The sequence below is a fragment of the Lolium perenne genome, chromosome 4, assembly GCF_019359855.2.
Source record: "Lolium perenne isolate Kyuss_39 chromosome 4, Kyuss_2.0, whole genome shotgun sequence".
Lineage (NCBI taxonomy): Eukaryota > Viridiplantae > Streptophyta > Magnoliopsida > Poales > Poaceae > Lolium > Lolium perenne.
This window is the reverse complement of record NC_067247.2, coordinates 392,708,639-392,735,153: the sequence shown is the minus strand read 5'-3', so window position 1 is coordinate 392,735,153 and position 26,515 is coordinate 392,708,639. Positions and strand designations below refer to the sequence as shown.

The 26,515-nt window shown below is 48.1% G+C and overlaps 2 protein-coding genes across 2 annotated transcripts; both read left to right on the top strand.

The window, feature by feature from the left end:
* Window positions 1-2,804: 2,804 nt before the first annotated feature.
* Window positions 2,805-9,100, top strand: LOC127297523 (kinesin-like protein KIN-14E). The gene is given in 20 exon segments (XM_051327851.2): window positions 2,805-3,172; window positions 3,727-4,025; window positions 4,101-4,272; window positions 4,353-4,429; window positions 4,661-4,838; window positions 4,925-5,034; window positions 5,130-5,229; window positions 5,315-5,401; window positions 5,488-5,658; window positions 5,823-6,096; window positions 6,180-6,341; window positions 6,453-6,668; window positions 6,750-6,787; window positions 6,912-7,075; window positions 7,168-7,293; window positions 7,409-7,534; window positions 7,608-7,817; window positions 7,904-7,966; window positions 8,042-8,134; window positions 8,218-9,100. Coding segments are annotated over 20 exon segments (3,522 nt in total). The 5' UTR covers window positions 2,805-2,943; the 3' UTR covers window positions 8,845-9,100.
* Window positions 9,101-13,135: 4,035 nt separating this feature from the next.
* On the top strand, window positions 13,136-14,306 carry LOC127297522 (uncharacterized). Its single transcript, XM_051327850.2, has one exon. It carries the CDS (start codon window positions 13,240-13,242, stop codon window positions 14,005-14,007), a length of 768 nt encoding a protein of 255 aa, XP_051183810.1. The 5' UTR covers window positions 13,136-13,239; the 3' UTR covers window positions 14,008-14,306.
* The last annotated feature ends 12,209 nt before the right edge of the window (window positions 14,307-26,515 follow it).

Sequence of the window (26,515 nt, the reverse complement as noted above, 5' to 3'; positions counted from 1 at the left end):
AAAAAGATACGCAAAAACAACTACGAAAAGCAACTAAAACTCAAAATTAGTGCAATCTAAGGCTATGGCAAACCCTAAACCTAACTTTTTATGGCTTTTTCTGGATAGGAAACACTCACAACTCAACTATGGGGTGGATTGTGGATGGCTTACCGAGGAAACTCTAAAATCTGATACCAAGATGATAAGGGGTGGCCCGATCTTCTCAGTAAGCAACGGTGGTGATGATGATCACAGGGTGAAGGCAGCGGAGATAACTTGGATGAAGTGGATGATAACTTGTATGACGCAACGAGATCTCTCGATTGGTCCATGTCGCCAATGCAACAGCTCTCAACCCTGCAAGATATTCGTAACTCCACACACTTGCGCACGTAGCCGCCGACCACGAAGCGATAAGTTGCAACCATCTAATTTCCAATGGAACATCAGATCACACAAGACTTTCAGATCTACACAATATCAAGCAATATGGTGTAGGGGATTCAATAGTTTTGCAGAGCAAACAACTAAGAACTAGGGTTTATCTTAAACGTGGTCTAAAGCAACTTGTGGGGCGTCCTGGGCACTTATATAGGCTTCCGGGACGACCTCAGGTTGAAAAGATACAAAAATAACCGACCCAGAATAGATCTGGTCGAGATAGACTCGGACACGGCCGGTCTGGAGGCCGGTCGACCGGGCCTGGGACCGGGCTAGCCGGTTGAAACCGGGCCAGGGACCGGGTGCCGACCGGACGGGTGGAATTCGGCTCAGTACCCCACCCGGTCTGCGTCAGCAGGACGCCCGGTTGGCGCCGGGGTGCGGCCGGCGTGCCGCTTCCTGGCGGACCGGGCTGTAGACCGGCGCGCCGGCGTGGCGGCCGGTCTGACCGGGTACTGAGCTGGCCTGGACTTCGTCTTCCCTTCTCGCGCATGCCTCCCGCTCCTCCTTCGCGCGTCCATGGAATATCTTCATGTCCATCTCCATATCCAGCTCCACGTCCAGCTGCTCCTCTCCTCCTCGTGCGACGCTTGTCTCCTCCTCATACCTGATGATACATAAATAACTGGACTTAGGCAGTATAAAGTTCTCATCAATCAAAGTATCGTTCAGGAACAAATTCACCTGTTGTTTAAGTAGCTTCGCACGAGCCCTTGTAATAGGTCCAATCCGAACTTCATTGAACTTGAGCTTCACAGCAGGTTCATCTTCAGTTGGTAATGACGGAGGTAGTAGTGAGGTAGGGATGTCCTCATCAACAATATCATAGAATAAGGTATTACAAATATGACCATAATCATGATATGCATCTCATATGGCAGTAAGAACTATGAACAATATGAGAGAAATAAATCAAGCTACTGCCATAAATCCGTAGTCCAGAGGTGGACTACTCCCTCTTGGTCATGGTGATTATGATGAAGACGTTGGAGAAGGTGGAGATCCCTCCGGCGGTGATCTCGACGGAGTTTCCCCCTCCAATCTTCTCTGCAGCAGCCTTCGTTTTCGTGTTTCTGTGTTTGTACGGTGCTCTCTTCCCGAGAACTCTTCATGGTCATATACATATATATAGCCGTTTTAGGGCAAAATACGTCGATTCGCGAAAGAATTAGGGCAAACGGGCGATCGGTGGCTGAAAGAGCATGGGCGGCGCGGCCAGACTTCTTGGCCGCGCCACCGGGTCTCTTTTGACCCTCGGGCCTCTCCAGGTGAGCTTCCATGGTCCATGTTGTTCCTCCCGATGAAAAAGTGACGCTCCAAAAATCTCAGGTCAATTTGACTCCGTATCGGTCTCTGAAAGTGAAAAATAAACAAAACAGGGTTTTCCTCTTCTGCAGCGTTATAACCAAAATAAAGGGGATCATTGGTAAATCCCCATAAATCAATGTAAAACATGGTATTATCATCATATATATTGCAAATATGTTGGAATTCAATATGACAAAGGACAAAGTTCATATATGCATTTTACATGCATCATAGCCCTGGTGCCACAACCTCCCAAACTCCAACATCGATCTGGCGTCCTTCGAAGCTAATCTGCCCCTTCTAATCTCATCAGGCCACCCCTCCTCTGGATCTGTTGCACCCTCCCAAGATCCTCCATCGCTCCTCTTTTTGCCTTGTCGAGACCCTCCTCTTTTGATGAAGGAGGGAAAGGAAAAAAAACTGAGCTAATATCTCATGTGTCATTGAACAATGGAATCATTGTTGGAGTTGGAGTTGGAGTGAGAGCTCGAAAATAGGAGCCAACCCCCAACTGGCCTTTGGGCTCATAAATAAGGGTCAGTGCCGGATATGCTCATAGGGACAAGATGGTAGCCTAGCCCACTTGTTCATTCCCCTCTCGCCTCCTTTCTTTGTTCCCCTCTTCCCCGTGCAGCTGACCCATCTCCCAATTATCTTCTTCCTCGTCGTACAGTTCATCTTCCGTGCCTCGTCATTCGTCCTGACCTAAGAATTTGGCGCGCGCGCGCACGCACCTTGATCATGCCATCACCCTAAAAAAACAAAGGAGGCATCATCAATGAGTCATTGTTGGTGCCGATGCCCACCTCTACCTTTCTATGCTCTTCCTACATTTGAGCTCATCGATGACGGCTTCCATTTTCCAAGAAAGCACAATTGTCTTAACTCAGGAGAAAAATGCAGGCCTTATCAGGAAGTGTTCTAGGGCTAAAAATGGGCTGACGCGGTGGAGGCCAGGCCCACCTCGAACGCAGCAACGGTCCGATGCGATGCGATGCGATCGACGGCTGACTCCATGTCCCAACGGTCTTCCGCATCAGCAGTTCGAATTCGCACCGGCGGGTCGTCCAAACACGCGAACAAAGTGGGGAAAACACGCGAGAGACAAATCCAAATCCAAATCCACACACCGCCAGCCACCTCCCACCGCCCACCGCCGCGCTCCTTCCCCAGCTCCTCCGCCGCCCCTAGCTAGCTCCCGGCAGAGATCCGATGGACTGCGACGCGGCGTCCGCGGCGGGGGACGACCCCATGGACTTCTCCTGGACCGCGGGGTGGGAGGCGGGGGGCGCGGCCGCCCGCGCCAGCCCCGACACCGCCGACGCGCCCCAGCCGCCGCCGCCGCCGGCCGCTTCCCCGCAGGAGGAGGCGGAGTCCATGATCCTGGCGTCCGGGCCGCGCGTCGCCGTGGCCGGGCTCAGGCGGGCCGACTGCCGCGCAGGTGGTCTTCCTTCTCCCTCCTGTCTCAGGTTCCTTGGTCACTCCCCTGCGCGCATTTCCGGGGAGCGTGTCTACTTACTTCTGAGGCCTCGCTAACCCTGCCGGATGCCGTGGATTTGGCTCTTCGGATCCGTGTGCGTACTCCTGCTACGGTGGATCTACTTGCAGTTCTGGGGTCTGGTCGGGTAGGTAACCCTAGGAATGGAATTGCACAGCCCCCCAAATGCCATTCCTCTCTGTCGGTACATTCAAGTCACTAGAGTAATCTTGACTGCTTCCCTGCCTGAAATTGGCCAGTTTTCCATTTCTGGGCCATCAAACATGGGCGTAACATGCTATGACTAGTGTACTGTTCCCCGACAATGGTAGTAGAATGTAATTAAGTTGAGAAACTGCCACCTTATATATAATGTTTACCTCAGCTCTGCAGTTCTTCTTATTATCCCTTCCCAGACAACGGTAGAAAGTAATTAAGTTGAGAAACTGCCATCATGTAATGTTTACCTTAGCTCTGCAGTTCTTCTTATTATCCCTCTGTTACCTCTGATCAAGCAGATGAATGCGTCATGTTCATCAACGCCGGCGGATGCGCGATGGAACCCGCCGACACCTCCACACTGTTCTCTGCCGATTCCTTCTTCGAAGGAGGGGACGCAATAGAGACGTCCGAGGACATAGCTGAAGGCGGCGACTACCCCTCGCTTTACAGCTCGGCGCGCTACGGCAACTTCAGCTACAAGTTCGACGGTCTTGCTCCAGGAGACTACTATCTGGATCTGCATTTCGCGGAGATAGTGCACACTGACGGGCCAAAGGGGATCAGATCGTTTGATGTGCTTGTGCAGGAAGACAAGGCAAGTGCACCAACTTGTTAATTTAATTGCATGATTTCCTTCCACGTGTTGCTCAGTCTGCCTTTTGGTTCACAGATTTTGTTGGAACTCGATGTGTTCGCGGTGGTCGGAGGTAACAGGCCCCTGCAGGTGCTTGATATTAGGGCCACTGTTGAGAGCAGCGGTGCTATTGTCATCGATTTCAGGGGAGTAAGAGGAAACCCCATGGTTTGTGGCATCTGTATTCGGAGAGGCCCAGTATTGCCAGGTAATTAGTTTATTTTAGCTGGAGTGTGCTCCTTCAAGAGCTTTGCTTTCAGAGAGATGATCTTATCGTTGAACATGCAGCGGCAAAGGCTGGTACAGATGGGAGTACCTTATGCAGAAGATGTTTAACTGATGTAGAGGTTTCTTCACCTATTCAGGTCAGTTTCCACAAACTGTCGTTGCATCATATCTGCTGCAATCCTGATTCATGATGTAGAGGTTTCTTCACCTATTCAGATCAGTTTCCACAAACTGTTGTTGCATCTTACCTGCTGTAATCCTGATTCATGATGTAGAGGCCCCTTCACCTATTCAGATCAGTTTCCACAAACTGTTGTTGCATCATATCTGTTGTAATCCAGATTCATGAATGGTGTACAAAATTGCAGAAAAGGACAGCTAAATTGATCTCAAAATATGAGAAGCAGATTGAGGAGCTAACCAGCCAATGCAACATGAAGTCTGACGAGTGCTCCATGGCATGGTCTTTAGTGGAATCCACCAATCAAGAGCTTGACAGACTTAAGATAGAGCTTCACCAAAAGCTTGTGCAGAGTGATACCTTTGGTACGTACAGATGTCATGCATTAATCGTCTTCCTATCCTAGTTTTTTAATATACTCGTTATTGTTCTAATATATAACTACCTACAGAACAAGTCCTCGATACACAAACTGACCAGCTAAGAAAGGTTTCTCAGAACTATGAAAATGACAAGAAACTCTGGGCTGCTGCCATATCTAACTTGGAAAGCAAAATCAAGGTAATGCTATTTCACTATCTGCAGTACCACAACAACTACAGGAAACAGTAAATGATTGATGTAGCTGCTGCTGATTGTATCTTCTTAATACTCAGGCTATGAAACAAGAGCAAGCATTATTATCTCTTGAAGCACACGACTGTGCAGACTCGATTCCTGATTTGAGTAAGATGATTGCAGCTGTTCAAGCCTTAGGTAATATCTGAAGTGCATTGTTACACATATTTTCAAGTATTTAGCAAAAATAAATTGTAAGCATTGCATACTTCTATTACTGCAGTTGCACAATGTGAGGATCTGAAAATAAAGTACAATGAAGAGATGGCCAAGAGAAAGAGACTTCATAATATTGTCCAGGAAACAAAAGGTGTCTATTGCCCTCTGTGTATTCTGGTGCTTCCCCTTATTTATAGAATTTGGTCTGGAGAATGACTGCTATCTCTGTTATTTCAGGAAATATCAGGGTTTTCTGTCGATGCCGCCCCTTAAGCAAAGTTGAGACATCATCAGGATATAAATGTGTGGTGGACTTTGATGGAGCAAATGATGGTGACATCGGGATTATGAATGGAGCAAAAAAGACATTCAAGTTTGACAGAGTCTACACACCAAAGGATGATCAAGGTATCCATGGTTACTTTCGAGTCGTGGTCTGTTTTGTTGTATCCGCAACTGTTCTTAGATTCAGAATAATGCTAATTACAGACTGCTTCTAGTTTATACTTCAAAGCTGGAGAATATGCAAAAATATTCTTTGTTTGTCTAATACAAGTTTCATTCATGAACAGCCGAGGTGTACGCTGATGCTTCTCCTCTGGTCACGTCAGTGTTAGATGGGTACAATGTATGCATCTTTGCATATGGACAGACAGGGACTGGGAAAACCTTCACCATGGAAGGGACTGATAGGAACAGAGGAGTAAATTACAGAACTTTGGAAGAGCTGTTCAAAATCGCCGAGGAGAGAAAAGACTCTGTCACATACAACATATCTGTTAGTGTGCTTGAGGTTTACAATGAACAGATTAGAGACTTGCTTGCAACATCCCCTTCATCCAAGAAGTACAACTATTTTCCTTTAGCACCCTTCATATCTTGTTTCCAATAGTTTCAGCTTGTGGTAACCTGTATATGTTTGCATGTAGATTGGAGATCAAGCAAGCAAGTGAAGGATCCCATCATGTTCCTGGCATAGTTGAGGCCAAAGTTGAGAATATAAGTGAGGTTTGGGATGTCTTACAAACCGGAAGCAACTCTAGGGCTGTAGGGTCAAATAATGTGAATGAACATAGCAGTCGTTCACACTGGTTAGTCATAATTAACATTATCATTCATATATATTTTTGAAACGATTTCATTTCTTTTGTGGTGTACTTGCTTCTGGACAATATGTTCTAACCTTCATATATTGTTTTCAGCATGCTTTGCATCATGGTGAGAGCAAAGAACCTGATAAATGGGGACTGCACAAGAAGTAAGCTCTGGCTAGTAGATTTGGCCGGAAGTGAGCGGTTAGCCAAGACTGACGCCCAAGGTGACCGGCTTAAGGAAGCCCAAAATATTAACAGGTCGCTTTCTGCTTTGGGCGATGTCATTTCAGCTCTTGCTTCCAGAAGTAGCCACATCCCTTACAGGTTTGTACTCTCAAATTAACAACACCTTTGCATCCATCAGCTCCCGTTTCTCACCGTTTTCATACTTTTTTTTCTGAGTAGAAATTCAAAGCTGACTCACTTGCTCCAAGATTCCTTAGGTAACTTTGATCTGCTTTTCCTGAACAAAGCCATATCAAGAATTCTTTATTTCTGCCGCACTGCATTCTGTCACTCAGCTATATGATTAATTTGTTCTTTTCTGTTCTTTACATTGGGTAACAGGAGGGGATTCGAAAGCCCTAATGTTTGTGCAGATTAGCCCATCTGACAATGATGTGTCTGAAACTTTGAGCTCATTAAACTTTGCTAGCCGTGTTCGTGGCATAGAATTGGGCCCAGCAAAGAAGCAGATTGACACGGCAGAACTTCAAAAGGTCAAGCAGATGGTGAGGGTTAATATTGCCTTTTCCCGAACCTTACTTCTTTGCCTGCTTGAAGCTGACCTGATGGCATATATTTTTGGCTGAATGTATGTCAGCTCGAAAAGTCTAAGCAGGAAGCCAGACTTAAGGATGATTCTCTGAAAAAGCTGGAGGAGAACTGCCAAAATTTAGAGAACAAAGCCAAAGGAAAAGAGCAACTTTACAAAAGTTTGCAAGAAAAGGTACCTATAATTGGCTAATATTCCAGTATCGGAGTTCTGATTATTCTGTTGATTCTAGACCGCTTTTCTTCACTAGTATGTTTCACCTGAAAGACGTTTTGTAATAACTTGGTAGATAAAAGATCTTGAAAGCCAGTTGGATTCAAAGACGCATTTTCAAATTACTTCAGAGAAGCAGCAGTGTCAGCTTTCTGGAAAACTTAAGGAGAAAGAAGAAATCTGTACTGCACTCCAGCAGAAGGTACGCGCGAAAGTAGTCAAAGCTAATTACTTGGAAAGTCAGACATACATGCCCACACTTCATCCTTTTGCAGATAGTGGAGTTGGAGCGCAAACTTGGACAGCAGCAACGATCAGACTCCGAGTCCGCAGTTCTTAAGCAAACGGTATGAAACTTGACTATAAGTTTACTGCTATAATCATCTATCTATTTGTATTCGTTGATCAAGAGACTTTTTCAGATTGAGGAGCTGGAGCTCAAGCTGAAGGAACAGGAGCAACAAAGAGCAGTTGCAGAATCGAAGGTATTTTGTAGCTAGCTGCATGTGGTGTTAGTGCAAACTCTGATACCATGGGTAACTGACACTTGTATTCCCCCAAAAAAATATAGGCGAGGGAAATAGGCCAAGAGCTCTTGGAGGCACAGAAAACAGAATCGATGCTTCAGAGCAAGGTTAGTATTGCACTACCTTGTACATTTAGGGGGTAGAAGTTACGCAGAGCTTGATTAGGCATGTCGATGTTTCAGCTGCTAGATGTAGAGAAGAACTTGCAGGAGAGGACAACACTTGAGGACGCAAGCATGGTAGCACAGGAACCAGAACCAAAGCTTGAGAGCAAGGTTAGCATTTTCTCAGAGCTGCAAGCTCTTACATTCAGACAAAAAATAATGCAGAGGCTTGATTTTGCATCTCCATGTTTCAGCTGCTAGATGTTGAGAAGAAGCCGCAAGAGGGGACGAAACTTGAGGACTCTGAATTAATGCCTGCTCCCTCCGTTTCCCTGCCAAGAGTCGTCCCTACCACCCCCGTGGAGGCAAAGGTGCCGGTGCTGCCTTCCCCAAGAGAGGAGGCGATGAGCGAGAAGGCGGCACATCATCGCATCCTGAGAAGCTCAGATTCCGCCAACAAGCGAGTCCCCAGCTCCCTCTTCGCCGCCGCACCCACGGAGGCCGTAAACGAGAGGAAGAGGAAAGGGGACGCAAGGAACACGATCGGCGGCGGCGAGGAACACGAGAACAACCACCCCGGTGCCGGCGGCCACACTGCGGCGAGGAAGAGGAACTACAGCCTGCAGGGCGGCGGCGAGGAGGTTGAGAACAGCCATCCTGCTGCCAGGCAGAGGGGCGCGAGGAACCGGAGCCTGCAGGGCGAGGCGAGGTCCAAGAGGACGTCCACGGAGCCTCAGGCCAGGGTCCCGGTGAGGCCGTCGACGGCGGTGGGGTCGAGGGCGGCCAGCGCTGCTGCAAGCAAGACGGGTGCTGGGTCCAGGGTCACCAGGCCGCAGGCGCCGGCGGCTAGCAGCAACAAGACCAGAGGCTGGGTCAGGTAGTTCAGACTGATGCTGTACGTTTTAGATGGCATTGTACTGAGTGCAGTATGATAGTATGGCCTGTGTAACTTTTAGGTGCTGTTGTACTTGTTGGAAGGCTCAACTTTTAGCTGAGCCGTGCTTTGCTGCAAACATCTTGTGCGGTGAATCACACGTGGTTTGCATTTGTAATTGTAGGGAATACAGTGTAACCTATTGGTAGGAACTGCAGTGTTGGCTATTTTATTTCGTTCAGTACTACGAAGTTTGAGTGCTACCTGATGCAGTGATGCTTTAGGCTGGTGCCAACGCGGGCGGCAGCGCGGGTGATACCGCCCGCCGGGAGGCGATAGGGAGGCGAGACGGCAGCGCGGGGCGGTGGATCCACCGCCCGGCGGTAGCGCCCGCTACCGCCCGGCTGCCGCCCGCGCTGGCGCCGAGAGGGGGGGCGAGAGCGACGCGATGCGCTGGCGGGTCGGGGCGAGAGCGAGGCGATGCGCTGGCGGGTCGGGGCGAGAGCGGGGACGAGAGGGAGGGGGCAACGGCTAGCTGATGTGGCGCGATCTGATTCGTCCATGTCAGCTAGCCGTTGGGGTAGCCGTTGTTGGCTCAAAAAATTCGAAAAAAAAAAGCCAAAAACCCCCCAAAATTTCATCCCCACCCCCTATAAATACCCCCCAGATGGTTTCACTCATTCCACACCTCACTTCATCTCCCCCACTCTCCATTTCCACTCCTCTCAACGCCATGTCTTCGTCCAGCAGCAGTTCGAGCGACGGAATGGAGGGTGATATGATCAGTGCATTCCAGGCGGAGTATGAGGAGGCGATGCTCAACCTCGAGGCGGAGCCAAGACGGCCGCGACGCCATCGAGAGTTCATTAGGCGTGATCGTCTGGGTGCCCACGATCGGCGCTACGACGACTACTTCGCCGACAACTGTGCTTATCCTCCGAGCTTCTTTCGGCGAAGGTATCGGATGAGGCGATCCCTTTTTCTACGCATTGTGGATAGATTGGGTGAATACTCTCCGTATTTCACCCAAAGAGTTGATGCTCTCAACCGTGCTGGTTTTTCTCCCCTACAAAAGTGTACTGCGGCTTTGCGTTTATTAGCTTATGGAGTCGCTGCAGATACGATAGATGAGTGGCTTAAGTTAGCTAGACAAACTTCATCAGATTGTCTAGATAGATTCTGTGAAGGCATCATTCACTGTTACGGGGAAGAGTTTTGCCGTCGACCAACTGTCGCGGATACTCAGCATCTGTTAGCGAAAGCCGAGGAGTGTGGCTTTCCGGGCATGTTAGGGAGCATCAATTGCATGCATTGGCAGTGGAGGAACTGGCCAGTGGCGCATGCCGGTCAATTCACAAGGGGAGACATCAAACACCCTACCATAATCTTAGAAGCCGTTGCGTCGTATGATCGTTGGATCAGGCATGCCTTTTTTGGAGTGGCCGGGTCCAACAACGACATCAATGTACTCAATCAGTCGTCGTTGTTCACTGATGTGCTTAGGGGAGAAGCACCCATAGTGAACTTCACGGTGAATGGACACGAGTACAACTGGGGTTACTACCTTGCCGACGGCATCTACCCCTCCTGGCCGGTGTTCATGAAAGGTGTTACTCTTCCACAAAGTGAAAAGCGTCGACTGTTCACTGCTGCTCAATCAGCTTGGCGCAAAGATGTCGAGTGTGCCTTTGGAGTGCTGAAGGCTAGGTTCAACATTCTAGCCGTTCCGGGACGCTCCTACTCGAGGCGTACTCTTGGGTTGATCATGCATGCATGTGTCATTCTGCACAACATGATCGAGCGTGATATAAATTTGGAGGACATCTATGAGACAGTTGATTCCAATGTCGGCCCTGCGATACACAACAATGCACCACCAAGCCTAGCAGCCAGGATTCAGATGGACAATGAAATGAGGGACTCACCGATGTATACACAGCTCCAGCATGATTTGATTGAGCATGTGTGGGCTAATGCCTAGATTATGTATTTTTTGCAAATTTTTATGTAATTTTTTTATAATGTAATCGGTAACAATTTTAGTTGAATAAAATAATTTTCTTATTTTGAATGTTTTAATCTGAAAAAGAAATGCTGATGTCGAGGAGAGAGAAAAGCTGATGTGGAGGAGAGAAGTGAGAGCTGACACTATAGCCCGTGCACTGGCACCGTGGGGTGAGAGTGGAGTGAGAGTGGGGTGAGAGTAAGGGTAAAAGCTGACGTGGCAAGGCTATAACCTGTGATGCATTAGCACAAGCCTTACTGAAAGCCTGAAACTGTGTTGTGCTTTGGTTTACTGCTAGGTTGGCACCGAGGCAAAGCAAATTTGGCCGTCAGAAACGCAAGGCAAGCGAGAAACGACGGCCGGTTTTTGTCACGAGGAAAATGCAGTGAACCCGATCGCATCATTCAGTTGGGTGCCCCCGATCGAGAGAACCCATCCGTGCTCTCATCTGGTGACGTCCATGTCCCAACAACCTGGCCAGCTGCGACGCACAGTCCACTCCTCGTCGCGACGCGGTTCACGGCCCTGCGTCACCCGGCGCCCGCCACCGATGGATTCCACGGCGGTGCAGGTGTCGCGCATGCCAAACCGTGTGCTCCGGTCCAGAAATCCACCAATTCCCCAGCATCAGAGCAAGCCGACAAACCGAAAATATCAGGCGGCCACGGTACAAGGCTCCTTTTCCAAACCATTTTCGCCGGCGTGTGCACAAGGCGCCAGAGCATATGTTTCCGGTTTTTGAAATGATTTCTAATGCAGTTTAAAATGTTAAAAAATTCTAAACGCAGAATTGACGCATATATGTCGATACTCTATGTGCTTATAATATCGTCTCGCCGAAAACCGTCATTTTTTGTGTCGTGTGAAAAAAATGATAAAATTTGGTGCTTAAAAAGAGCATTTCACGAAAAAAATTTACATGCAACGCAAAAAAATGTCAGTTTTCCGTGAAATTTGGCGTGCGCACATATATTATCGACATATACGTGTCAATTTCATATATGTATATATTAGAGTGTTATTTTGGATAGCAGGACATATGCTCCAAGTTCAAAAGTGCATTTTCGTAAATATAAGTCTTTATAAAACACAGATTTAGCATTCGAAAAATGTTTATATATTAGAATGGAGGTAAAATTTGTTAGATTTCTAATCGTCGGTGTCCTCTTAGAAATTTTTACACCTCCCTCTTGGTCGTGCTGGTTTGACAAGTTTTTGCCGTGTCCAGCTATCTTCTATGGTGTGATCTAATTGAAGTAGCTAAACAAACGAGGACATGTCTTGGCTGTTTTTTGACCCATCCTAAGCTAAAAATTGGCATGTACAGTCACTCAGTCAGTCACACAACGCAACCAACATGGCGTGACCAAGAGGAACCATAGGAGGTCTTAAAATGTTTTCTAGAGGCCGCAAGCCGTGAGAAATTCCTCAAAGAAAAGTGGTGAGAAATACAACTCGACCGTGCATAGGACATCCCTGCATTGCTCACCTTCTCTCTTTCTCCCTTTTTACCGATTTTGTGTCAAAAAGATTTCATGCTCTACCACGCTATTAATTCCAGTTGAAAAACTACCACAGCTTTTAAACCATAAATTCAAATTTTTGAACCGTTTGAATGTTTGAGTTCCTACTGGAGTGAGCTTCAGAATAAGACTTGTATTGATTTCTCGTTGACAAATTTTGAAATTCGGCTTCTGAAACTTGAGCCTTGGCGGTGAAAGCTGGTGCAGTTTTCCTATGAAACTGTTAGTTTCACCCTATTTTGAACTTTGTTCGTTGAAGTTAGAAACTATTTAACATTTGTCTTAGATTTCAATCTAGGGACACGATTTTTTGTGTCTAGCTTTATCGAGTTTTATTATGTATCATCGTGTTTAAATGTGTTTTAGAGTACAAAATTTAAATTTTGTCCAAAGAAGCTTAATCTAGGATTGTTTAAAAGATATCATAGAAAGAAATACGCATGTGCAAACAAATTGTTAATTTAATAGATATACAAAGGGTATTCTCCATAATAAAAAGTTCTTAAAAGTCTGCCAAAGAGAAAATGTTTATATGGGACCTAGTAAAAAATGGTCCGTAGAATTGGTTTCATGCCAAAGTACTTGCGGAAGAAGTCCCAGCTAAACCGTGTGCCCTGGTGTCGCGTGCGCGGTCCGCACCCCCCGTTTCCACGGAAAACCCACCTCCAAAAACCACGACCTCCCGCGCCCACCGATCCCCACCACCACCATCTCCCGTCGTCGTCTTCTTCCCTGCCTCCCGCGCTCGCACGCACTATTTATCACCACGCCCGCAACTCCGCGGCACCAACACGAGAGACCACAGAGCACCGATCGAGCTCGAGCTAGGAAACCAAATCGCACTACTTACGACCAAAGCAGCTAGCTAGCAGCAATGTGCAGAGGAACCGTGGACGACGGCAGCCTCCTCCACCGCCCCCTCGGTGTAGGCCGGCGGCAGCGGCTCGTGGTCCGCGCCTTCTACGTCCGCATGTCCTCGTCCTGCTCCTTCGCTGCTGGGCAGCCGCCCGAGGAGCTCACGCTCGTCTACCACCCGGCCATCGGCGGCGCCGCGCTGGAGGTCGCCGGCCGCGCGCTCCCGCCGGCCTCGCCCGCTCACGTGCCCCTCCTCCGCGTCCGCGGCGCCCACGGCGACGCGGGCAAGGCCAAGGAGGTGGCGTACGCGAGCGCCGACCGCGTCTCGGCGGCCGAGGGCGCGCGGTTCGCGGTGTTCGCGCCGGGCAAGGAGCTGATCGCGGAGGGCGTGTTCTTGCGGGGACCTGGAGGCGGAGGGTGGCAAGTGGAGTGCCGCCGCGCGCTGGCGTCAAGGTCGCGGGTGGCGGAGGTGGTGGTACTCGCGGAGGGCGGCGTGCTGGTCAGGGCCAGGGCAAAGGCGGCGATCGGGTGCCTGACCAGGCTGGAGGGGATACCGGAGGAGGAGGCGTGCGGGTGCGGGGCATGCGGGGAGGAGGAGTGGGAGGTGGTCGGCGACGACGGCAGCGACGACAGCGGTGATGAGTACTGGAAGTGGAAGGAGCGCGAGGAGGCGGCGGAGGTGGAGACGATGCGGTGGGCGCTGGAGATGGGCGCGTGGGCGGTGTGCGTCGGCGTCGGGCTGCTCGCCACCGCCCGCCGGTTCAGCCGGAAGCGGGCGCTCCGGTGAGCTGCCGCGTGGCTTCCCTCGAAGAGGAAATTGTTTCGTTCTTTTTTCACTACTTGCAAAATTTTGTACGGTAGACCTTTCCAGATTGTATGTACAGGCGAAATCGATCAACGGAGACGCTTCACTGTTCATCAGGCTATGTTCTTTGCGTCCTGGGACAGTGGGACATGTCATTGCCCGATCAGTGTCACTAAAAATCAAGATTTCACCAGTAGTGTAGTCTGAATCATCAGCACGATTTTAAGACTCTGAATGTACAATTAAACCACAAGATCAACGGCAAGTTCGCCGGGAACTTATCCAGAGAAGCTATGTAGCAGACAGGAGCATAAGAGCATCTCACTCGTCTCCCCCACGAGGCCCCGAGCGACGTTTTTTTCATCCGGACGGCGAAATTCGCCCAGTCGCGTCCTCGGTTCCTCGTTTTCGTCCGGATTTGGCCCTTCATCCATCCGGCGAGCCCACGCCATCCCCGGTCCCCCGGGGCGCGCTCGGGGACTCCGGACGAAAGAATTTGGTACGAAACGTCGTGTGGACCATCGTAGTCGGCGACAGGAAAGCCAAATCTTGTCGATTTCCCTCCAATTTGCTTGCATATCCCCAAACTCTCCCGCCGAATTTGGCCATTCTCCTCCTCGTCTTCCAGTTACAGTTTCCGTCTTCTCGTCCACCATCGTGCTCCTCCTCGTCTTCTCGTCCACCACCATGCCGCGGGCGAAGAAGGTGCGGCCGCCGGGTATGTCGAACGCAGAGTGGGCGGCGGACGAGATCCGGCGCGAGGTCGAAACAAGCGGCAGGGTGGAGAGGGTGAAAAAAGCCGCCGCCAAGAGGGCGGCGGCGGCGGCCCAGGACGAACAAGCGAGGAAGGTGAGCATGGCCATGAGCATGGGCCATGCTCACGGCGGCGGCGGTGGCGCCATGTTCCCCGGCCAATGGCCGACGCAAGGTACAAGCAGTTCCCCGTCGACTTTCTCCCCTTCGCTCTACTCGCCGTCGCCGCCTGCCATGTTCCAAGAGGGCACCTAAGTCCAACCGTCCAGGTTCACGCCGTCGCCGCCCGAGCTCGACGGCGGCGGCAGCGGGAACCAGTATGAGGGCACCTCGCCGGCCCTGCGACGAGGGCCGCTCCCGTTCGGTGCGATGGCGGCGCCGAACGACGAGGAGATCCACGAGATGATCACCTCCGGCTACATGGCCGCCACTGCGAGCCCGGGGTTCTTCATGGCCGCCGCCGCTGCGAGCCCGGGGTTCTTCACGCAAGAGGAGGCGAGGGCGACGGCAGCTGTGGCGGCACGCAACGAGTATGTGGAGGATGTGGCCGACGGAAGCCAAGCCGTCGAAGAAAAAGACGAAGAAGAAGAACAGCCAACTAACGCCGCCGCCAACCTGTCGAAGGGAAAGAAGAAGAGGAAGAAGGACTCGCCGCCTGCCGAACTGCGTATCAAATGGACGCCGAAGGAAGAGGAGTGCCTCGCCGAAGCTTAGATGACCGTGTCCATGAACGACATAACCGGGGCTAATCAGTCGTTCTACACATATTGGCTTCGAGTGAAGGCGGCATTCGACGAACGCAAGCTCGTCGATGCCTACTTCAGGAAGACGATCATGAACCGGGGAGACAAGGCAATGGCCACCCATTGGGAGATCATACAGACGGCGTGCAGCAAATGGCACGGCATACAGGAGGAGGTCGAAGAATGGCCGATAAGCGGCCACGACTTGGAGCAAAAGGTATGCTCCGTCGACCCTGCATCACCGATAAGCTGTGCACCGTGAAGATCGTCGTGAGCTGACCCGTATCCGCTCTTTTTCTCCAGCTGCGCCGTGCTTTGGACATGTACGTGGAGGACACCGGCATGCAGTTCAAGTTTCTGAACGTCTACGCCCGCATCGAGAAGTGCGAGAAGTGGGCGGAAACCCGCAAGACCCTCTCGAAGAGCAAGACCGAGCCGTACAACCCCGACGCTCCGGCGGCTGGCGCGGTGGATGAGCGCCCGGAACTCGGCCAGAAGAAGCTGAAAGAGATCAAAAAGACGGGCAATCCAGCCGACAGGCTGCAGGCGTCGTTCGATAAGTGCTGGGCCGACGCGAGGACGCACGCCGCCGGGAGGGACGACAAGTTCGACGGCAGGTGGCGGGAGATGCTCGCCAACCAAGGCGCCCGGATCGCCCTGCTGAAGACGACGACGGCGGCGAAGAAGAGGAACACTGACTTGGCGTTTCTGATGGGCGGGCACACGGATCTGATGGACGAGGAGACGAGGATTTGGTACCAGGGCCACCGCAGCGACATCCTCCGACCCACTCCGGCCAGTTCTTCATCATCTCCGCCGGCTCCTACCTCGTCTTCCTCACCGTCGACTGCCGCTGCTTCGACGTCGACTGCTTCTGCTTCGACGCCGGCTACCGCTGCTTCGACGTCGACTGCCGCTGCTTCGACGTCGACTGCCGCTGCTTCGACGTCGACTGCCGCCGCTTCGACCACGGCGTGTGAGGAAACTGGTCCGTCGGACACCGCCGTGCCAGCCGGGACTGCCGATGAGCCTGTTTCCATGTAATTTCCCTCCTATCGCTGATCTGTGGCTGATCCTTTTGCTGGTCTTTTTGCCGATCAACTGGCCGTATTTGTAGCGCGGGACGACGGTTTGTTTGAATTTAAACTATGTCCGCCGAACTCCGGGTGGACGACTGGAAATACGGTAGTCCCCAAGACTTTATTTCGTCCAATCCGACGGTTGTTTCGTCCGGATTTCGTCGTGGGCAGGCCCAACGAGTGGAGATGCTCTAACAACACTTGCAGAACAAGCATAGCCATCAGAAACTTTGACCTTATAACCACCTCGTTGGTGGCTGACAGCGCCAGGTCCGTTGAATCAATCCACAAGGAGGATCTTTATCCTGTTCCCACCATGACTTCGATTCGTTCAAATTCTCCTGCCCAGTCAATCGCCATAGCTTCAGCGACAAGAAACGAAGAACAGTTGCATCAAACTACTACGTATTTGCTAAATTGATTTTTTTTTTGACTGTTGGCACATAGTCGAGATTATACGAATGATACCATTCACCCGTGCCCTGCTACTTCTATTCGGTAACTGTAAAATTCACTGAGTATCTTTTTTTTTTTTTTGAAACTTCATATATTAATATGGACAGCAGGCCGCCTCATCAAAAAACTTCCAGCCCCCTTAGGTACCCTGGAAGGAAAAGAGTGCGTCTGGTACCTGCTGCCCCTCACAGAATAGTTACATCACTAACGAGCTTGCTAAGAATAAACCTAGGGGGTTCATCGACCCAGGTACAAGACCTACCAGAACTAAACGAAACTCTAGCAAGCTCGTGAGCTACAAGATTAGCCTCCCTATTACAAAACTCAATGGCAACCTTCCCAAAGCCAGACCAAAGAATACTACAATCATCATATATGGCTGCGGACGATGTTGCTGAGAAACCTCCATCCTTCATAGTCTCCACAACTTGGGCGCAATCTGTTTGAATAGTAAAATTTTGCATACCAATTTGTTGTGCCAGTGTCAACCCATCACGAAAAGCATAAGCCTCCGCCATCGGAGCATCCACCACATGAGGCAAATAAGTCTGGAGAGCTGCCATAAAAGCCCCCGTATGGTCTCGAATAATGACACCCGTCGCCCCCTTTCCTGAATCACCATCAAATGCCGCGTCTACATTGATCATAAACCCACCTTCCATTGGCTTTTTCCAGCCCTCCTTTTTCTTCACCACCGATTTAGACCGAGCCTCCATATAATTTTTTGCTAGAACTCTAATAGACATAGCTGATCGGAATGGTGTCTGTACCTCCTCACCGTGGACCTTCTTCCTCCTTTCCCACCAGATGAACCAGCCTGCAGTAAGAAATAATTCAGCAGCACCCACATTATCAATAGACGGTAATCGTCCCCCTCTTTTTATGATCTCCTCCACAATCACAGAGCCCGATCTGTCTATGTTCAGAATATCTCCAAGCCTATCCTCCAAACCGAGACATCTCCACACTTCCTTTGCTCGCTCACAAGTAAACATCATATGTTTTATGTCTTCACAACCATCTGCACAAATGGGGCACCCGGCCATATTACCAATGTGCCGATTAGCGAGCACACCCTTACAGGGAATCATAGCATGTAAAACTCTCCAGCCAAAAAATTTAATTTTACTAGGAATTTGGAGACTCCAGAGCTTCTCCCAAACTGAATTGCTTGCCCCTTCCGGAATGCTCTCATTTCTGTTGTTTCTCCCAAATTTATAGTTCCATTGACAATAGTAGGCTGATTTGACTGAAAACAGCCCCGACTTATTGTAGTGCCAAGCCACAAAATCTTCCCTGTCTGGAGTCAACGGAATTTGTAGAATTCTGTGTACATCAATTGGCCAAAAAATATCCGCAATCAGCTCTTCATCCCATCTACCATCAACAGGGTTAATCAAATCCTCCACACGAGTAAGAATATTACCACCTCTAGGCGTCATGATTTTCAGATTATGACTTGAAGGAATCCAATTGTCCTCCCAAATATTTATCTGACTGCCGTCACCAACTCTCCAAATACACCCCTTTTTAAAACACTCCAGGCCTGCCAGAATACTCTGCCATGTAAAAGAGCTGCCACTTTTCGGTCTAGCATTAAGAAGCCGACCATCAGGGTAATACTTAGCTCGCAAAACTCTAGCACATAGAGAATCAGAATCACTTAACAATCTCCAAACCTGCTTTGCCAACATTGCTAGATTGAAACATTGAAGGTCCCTAAAACCCATACCACCACTTGTCTTTGGGATGCACAGTTTCCACCAAGCCTTCCAATGCATATGTTTCTGCTCTTCCTCATCGCCCCACCAGAATTGAGAGATGGCATCAGAAATTCCCTTGGAAATATTTTTTGGAATCTTGAAAACCATCATAGCAAACACTGGTATTGCTTGAGCAATTGCTTTAATAAGAATCTCTTTCCCCCCCATACTCAACATTTTCTCCTTCCAACCACTAATCCTTGCTAGAACCCTTTCCACCAAATGTCTAAAACAGTCACTTTTATCAACCCCTACCATAGCAGGTAGGCCAAGATACTTATCATTAAGGGATTCTGTAAGTATATTCACTGAGTATCTTGACAGACTAACCAGTTTCTTATGTCGATAGATATTAGAGGCGTGATTGGTTGCCCGGGCCTATTTTTGGGCTCCCGGGCCCATGTCATTGGGTCATGCCCGAGGTAATAAGGCTCAAAAGCTATGTTGTGATTTTTGTTTGGTTGTTTGGGTGAAACTTTTGAAGGCCCATGCATGAGAGATAGTGGGTGCGGCTGTTTGGTTGGCCGTGCACCTCAATGTTGATCACCCTGTTGTGTGTTTGGTTGTGTAGCATCGAGGCGTTATGTAACCTCTTCTTAGGAGTTGTGACGTTACCATAATAATAGTAAGAATAACAAAAACACGAAGAACATCGATACCAAAAGCAAGATCATCAACACTATGGCATACTAGCAAATCATTTTAGTAGTACTAGATAGTAACAACGGTGCGGAGAGTACTTAAGCATGTTCATACTGGCAACTAAGACGGGACAACTAGATCAACAATGATTATTTAGGAGAAGGCGATCACTACTCATCCTCGTGGCAACATGAGTAGTCGAAGACGACCACCCTGTATCCTTTGCACTGAGCTTCTTGAAGAATAGCAAGTAAGAGCATCTCCAGCCGCGTCCCCCAAAGCGTCCCCCAAACCACGCCGGATTGAGCGTTTGGGGGACGTGTTTTGTTCGTGCCGCCTTTGGCGGACGTCGCTCCCCAGCCGCGTCCCCCAAAAGCGGCCCCAATCAGGAATTCAAATTATTGCATTCAAAAGAGATCGTTCCCGTCGAATCGTCGCGATCAGAGTACTAGGCGCGCGATCATATTACAGACCATAGTGCATGCTAAATTAGAAGAAGGGGTTGGTCGTCGGGCGTCGGCGACGTATCCTGAGTCGACGCAGGCCCGTCGATCACGACGACCTCGTCGCGATCTGCCTGGTGATGTGCATGCTCCGTCTGCTCCGCCGCCGTCGCATAAGCCGACGATGGTGTAGCAGTCAAAGACGCGTCAGCCGGCTCTTGCTCCGCGGTTGCTGCCGCTGCCGCTTCCTGGGCAGCCGCGTCGGCCGCCGCCATTTTGGCTTCGATGTCGTCGAGGATCTGGCCTTTGGAGAAGTTGTGCGCCGCCCGCGTCCGCGGAGACATTCCCTCTATCGACGCTCTCAGCAGGGACATGTCGTCCCTGTGTTTCTTCAGCTCCAACTTCTCCTCTTGCCTCTTGAGCAGTTCCGCCCACCTTTCGTCGGTCTTTTTGTCGCGGGAGAGAAAGGTCGAGGAGACGTCCGCGAGGCATTTCGTGATCGACGCCTGCGTCTTCTCAGACGACGCGGCTTCGGCCAAGGCGGCCTTGGCAGCCTTGTTGCCAGTAGGACGCCCTGCCGACGTTGCCAGCGGCGCGTCCAGATCAATGGCGTGCTTCCCCTTGGACAGCGACTGGCGCGTCAACCGCCATTTCTCGTTCCCTTTGAGCTTGGTATAACAATGCATCAGCGCGAACGACTTGTGACCTTCCGAGTTCCTAGCGTAAACCTCCATGGCCCTATCAAACTAGCCAAAGGAAGCGGAATCATTTCATCGAACACAATGTAGGCGCTACAGAGAATGGAAAAAAGAGTCGTACCATTTGGGAGAGGTCGGCGCCGCTCTCGGCTCTGGTCACTAAGTCGTGATGGTATCCATGGAAGGAGTTCACCGACGCCTGGATGATGGCCCATCGCGTCGACATTGCCTTTTGGCTCCTCTTCATTGTCACTTTCTTGTAGTCGCTGTTGATGAGCTTGCGCTCATCGAACTCAGCCTTGAGCCTCGCCCAATACTTCCCGTCTTTTTGGTTGGCACCGATGATGGAGTCATGGCTCACCGTCGCCCACGACTCGCACAGACAAAGATCCTCCAAAACCGTCCACTTGGGGCCTCGTGTGCCCGACGCCTTCTTCTTCTTTTTCTTCTTCACGCCGTCCGCGTCTACCTCCACGAGATCATCGTCGTCAGCACCCTCCTCGTCGTCCACGTCCTCCTCTTCGTCGTCCTCCTCATCGTCCACGTCCTCCTCTTCATCGTCCTCCTCGTCCTCACTCCCGCCCTCTTCCTCAGCACCCTCCGCACCGGCGCCCTCGAATTCGAGCGGCCCCCTGCGGCCACTGAAAGGGTCGCCGTCCGCACCGGGTCCTGGCTCGCGCTGCTCGTACGCCGGGGAGTAGAGGTTGTTGGGGTTGAAGCCGCCATGCGGCAGCGCATCCTGGTAGTGGGGCGACAAGTTAGGCGTCTGATACGTCTCCAACGTACCTATAATTTATGATGTTCCATGCTTGTTTTACGACAATACCTACATGTTTCGCTCACACTTTATAATAATTTTATGCATTTTCCGGAACTAACCTATTAACAAGATGCCGAAGTGCCAGTTCCTGTTTTCTGCTGTTTTTGGTTCCAGAAAGGCTGTTCGGGCAATATTCTCGGAATTCGACGAAACGAAGACCCAACATCATAATTCACCGAGACGGACCAGGACACCGAAGGAGAGTCGAAGGGGAGGCCTGGGGCCCCTAGACCATAGGCCGGCGCGGCCTGGAAGGGGGGCGCGGCGCCCTACGGGGTGGGACCCCCAGGCGCCCCCTTGCGCCGCCTCTTCGCCTATAAGACCCCTCGCGACCTAAAACCTCGAGACGAATTGACGAAACTCTAGAAAGACTCCAGGGGCGCCGCCACCATCGCGAAACTCCAATTCGGGGGACAGAATCTCTGTTCCGGCACGCCGCCGGGACGGGGAAGTGCCCCCAGAAGCCATCTCCATCGACGCCACCGCCTCCATCATGCTCCGTGAGTAGTTCCCCCATGGACTACGGGTTCTAGCTGTAGCTAGTTGGTACTCTCTCCCCCATGTACTTCAATACAATGATCTCATGAGCTGCCTTACATGATTGAGATTCATCTGATTTAATCGGTGTTGTGTTTGTTGGGATCCGATGGATTGTTACATTATGATTAGTCTATCTATAAAGTTTGTGAAGTTATTGTTGCTGCAATCTTGTTGTGTTTAATGCTTGTCACTAGGGCCCGAGTGGCATGATCTTAGATTTAAGCTCTATACTTATTGCTTAGATTGTATCTACAAGTTGTTTGCACATGTCTATGTCCGAAACCCGAGGCCCCAGAGTGACAAAGAATCGGGATAATCGGAGGGGAAGGCTTAGATATGAGGATCACATGTTTTCACGGAGTGTTAATGCTTTGCTCCGGTGCTCTATTAAAAGGAGTACCTTAATTTCCAGTAGATTCCCTAGAGGCCCGGCTGCCACCGGCTGGTAGGACAAAAGATGTTATGCAAGTTTCTCATTGCGAGCACGTATGACTATATATGGAAAACATGCCTACATGATTAATAATCTTGATGTTCTGTCTTAATGCTATTTCAATCCTATCAATTGCCCAACTGTAATTTGTTCACCCAACACTTGTTATTGGAGAGTTACCACTAGTGTAGATAGCTGGGAACCCCGGTCCATCTTTCATCATCATATACTCGTTCCTACATGTCATTGGAAGTAGTATCAACTATTTTCTGGTGCCATTGCCTCTGTGTTACTCCTACTGCTGCTGTGTTACTGTTACTACTGCTCTCATATTATTGCTTCTTTCACATCACCCATGTTACTAGTGCTTTTCCAGGTGCAGCTGAATTGACAACTCAGTTGTTAAGGCTTATAAGTATTCTTTACCTCCCCTTGTGTCGAATCAATAAATTTGGGTTTTACTTCCCTCGAAGACTGTTGCGATCCCCTATACTTGTGGGTTATTAAGACTATTTTCTGGCGCCGTTGCCGGGGAGGCATAGCTCTACTCATAAGTTCACCTGGGGCGTACACTCTACCTCTCTCTCTGTTTTTGTTTTATTTTATTTTGTTTTACTTAGTTTACTTATGTCTAGTTTATTTGTGCTTAGTTTATTTCTGTCTAGTATTATTTTGCTTAGTTTACTTTTGTCTAGTTTGTTTTTGTCTTGTTTTATTTTCCCTATATACCCGAAAATCCATAAAAATTTGAAAAACCTAAAAATTAAAAACTGTTGTTATGGAAGAACCCACAACCTATTTGGAGCTTATTGAATTATATAATAATTATAGAGAATCAAGAAAGGGTAAAGTTATGAGTGCTGTGATAGAAAAATTGAATACAATTGCTAAAATCTTGCTTAAACGCCATGATATAAACTGTTGCTCTAAAGAGGATACTAAACATCTTAAATTTCAATGTGGCTTTAGTGAGGAAGTTTTAATTAAGAACTATAATTGAAATAACTATATTCATTTTGGGTTCGAAGAGGTAGAACAATTTGTCATATTTATGGGAGCCTCTGAGATAGAATCCTTCATGTCTAAAAATTATGAAACTTGTGTTGTTTGTAAGGACCTTAAAGATTATGTCTCTTCTATCCTTAATTTTTGCAGAGAAAGTTACAGTGATAATCCTTATATCATTGATTATAAAGAGAGACTCATTAATGCACAAGAATGCACTCACAATTTGCAGGAACCTGTGAAAGAAGAAATTGATGAACCTGAAAACTCATTGGATGAAAAAGAGGAAGAAGTTGATGAACCTGAAAGCTCATTGGATGAAAAAGAGGAGGAGAGTGATGAACAAAAGGAGGAAGAATGGATTAGCTACCCATGCCAACCTTCTAATGGGAGTAACTCTTTATCTCTTACACTATTTGATTGTCATCCATGCTTACCAAAGGATGATGAATGTTATGTTCCTGTGGATTCTTTTGAAATATTACCTATGAGTAAAACTTGTGAGAATGATTATGCTACTGTTATCTATGATAATCCATGCTATTTTGATAAATCTTATGATAATGCTTTGTTTGTGCCTGATGTCGAAATGCATGGTACTAAAGAGTTTTGCTTGGCAAATGTTTATGATAAAGCTCTAGATGATGGTCCTATGTTACTTGATAATATTAATTGTACTACTAATGAAAATGGGATTGGAGAGGTCTTGACTTTATCTAGGAGTCCCATATCTCTAGAGATTGATCAATCATCTTGTTATATTATTGATAAAAGTGGGTTTGAAAGTTTTAATCCCGCTATTTTTGAGCTTGATAAAAATTATATGTTTATGGATCATGAGAAACATGCTTTATGTGATAGTTATATTGTTGAGTTTGTTCATGAAGCTACTGAAAATTATTATGAGAGAGGAAAATGTGGTTGTAGAAATTTGCATGGTACTAAAACACATCTCTATATGCTGAAAATTTTGAAGTTACTCCTGTTTTATCTTCTTATGCTTGTCACTTTGTTCTTCATGAATTTATTTGTGTACAATATTCCTATGCATAGGAAGATGGTTAGACTTAAATGTGTTTTGAACTTGCTTTTTGATTCTCTCCTTTGCTTCAACTCTTATTTCTTGCGAGTGCATCATTAAAATTGCTGAGCCCATCTTAATGGCTATAAAGAAAGCACTTCTTGGGAGATAACCCATGTTTTTATTTTGCTACTGTTTTGTTGTGTCTTGGAAGTTGTTACTACTATAGCAACCTCTCCTTATCTTTATTTTATTGCATTGTTGTGCCAAGTGAAGTCTCTAATAGAAGGTTGATACTAGATTTAGATTTCTGCGCAGAAACAGATTTCTATCTGTCACAAATTTGGGCAGGGCTCTCTGTAGGTAACTCAGAAAAATCTGCCAATTTACGTGCGTGTTCCTCAGATATGTACGCAACTTTCATTAGTTTTGAGTTTTCTGATTTGAGCAACGGAAGTACCTCTTACAAATTCGTGTTTACTGGCTATTCTGTTTTGACAGATTATGTCTCTGTTTTTTGCATTGTCTCTTGTGGACTTTAAGTGAGGCTTTCTAGACGTGGAGAGCTGTAGCTAATGTTCTATTGAGTTCTTGCAATGTATCACTACAGGACTAAAGTGGATTAAAGTTTTTTTGAGTACTAACCCCTCTAATGAAGTTTATGAGAAGTTTGGTGTGAAGGAAGTTTTCAAGGGTCAAGAGAGGAGGATGATATATGATTAAGAAGAGTGAAAAGTATAAGCTTGGGGATGACCCCGTGGTTCATCCCTGCATATTTCAAGAAGACTCAAGCGTCTAAGCTTGGGAATGCCCAAGGCATCCCCTTGTTCATCAACAATTTATCAGGTTTCTTCTATTGAAACTATATTTTTATTCGGTCACATCATATGTGCTTTTACTTGGAGCGTCTGTTTGTTTTTATTTTTGTTTATGTTTGAATAAATTCGGATCCTAGCAATCCTTGTGTGGGAGAGAGACACGCTCCGCTTTTTCATATGAACACTGGTGTTCTTAACTTTATTTTAATGTTCATGGCGGAGTTGAAAGCCGCAGCACTTATTGATATTTGGTTGGAAACAGAAAATGCCTCATATTGTCTTGAATAATTTGATACTTGGCAATTGTTTTGAGCTCTCAAGTAGATCATGTTTAAGCTCATGCACCATGTATTTTAAACCTATTAGTGGAGAACTACCGTAGAGCTTGTTGAAATTGGTTTGCATGATTGGTCTCTCTAAGGTCTAGATATTTTCTGGTAAAAGTGTTTGAGCAACAAGGAAGGCAGTGTAGAGTCTTATAATGCTTGCAATATGTTCTTATGTAAGTTTTGCTGTACCGGTTCACACTTGTGTTTGCTTCAAACAACCTTGCTAGCCAAAGCCTTGTACTGAGAGGGAATGCTTCTCGTGCATCCAAATCCTTGAGCCAAAACCTATGCCATTTGTGTCCACCATATCTACCTACTATGTGGTATTTCCTGCCATTCCAAGTAAATACTTCATGTGCTACCTTTAAACAATTCAAAAGCTATTATCTCTTATTTGTGTCAATGTTTTATAGCTCATGAGGAAGTATGTGGTGTTTTATCTTTCGATCTTGTCATTTACTTCGGACAGACTTTCACCAATGGACTAGTGGCATATCCGCTTATCCAATAATTTTGCAAAAAGAGCTGGCAGCGGGGTTCCCAGCCCCAATTAATTAACTTTCATTAATAATTCTCTTCACATGTTTTGCTATGATTCATCAGTAAGCAACTTAATTTTGCAAATAGACACTCCTTCATGGTATGTGATTGTTGGAAGGCACCCGAGGATTCGGTTAGCCATGGCTTGTGAAAGCAAAAGGTTGGAAGGAGTGTCATCCATAAATAAATTAAAACTAAACTAAAGTACATGTGTAAACAAAAGAGAAGAGGGATGATCTACCTTGCTGATAGAGATAACGTCCTTCATGGGAGCCGCTCTTGAAAGTCTGGTTGATAAGGTAGTTAGAGTACCCGCTACCATTCGTTGACAACAACAAACACCTCTCAAAACTTTACTTTTATGCTCTCTATATGGTTTCAAAACTTAAAAAGCTCTAGCACATGAT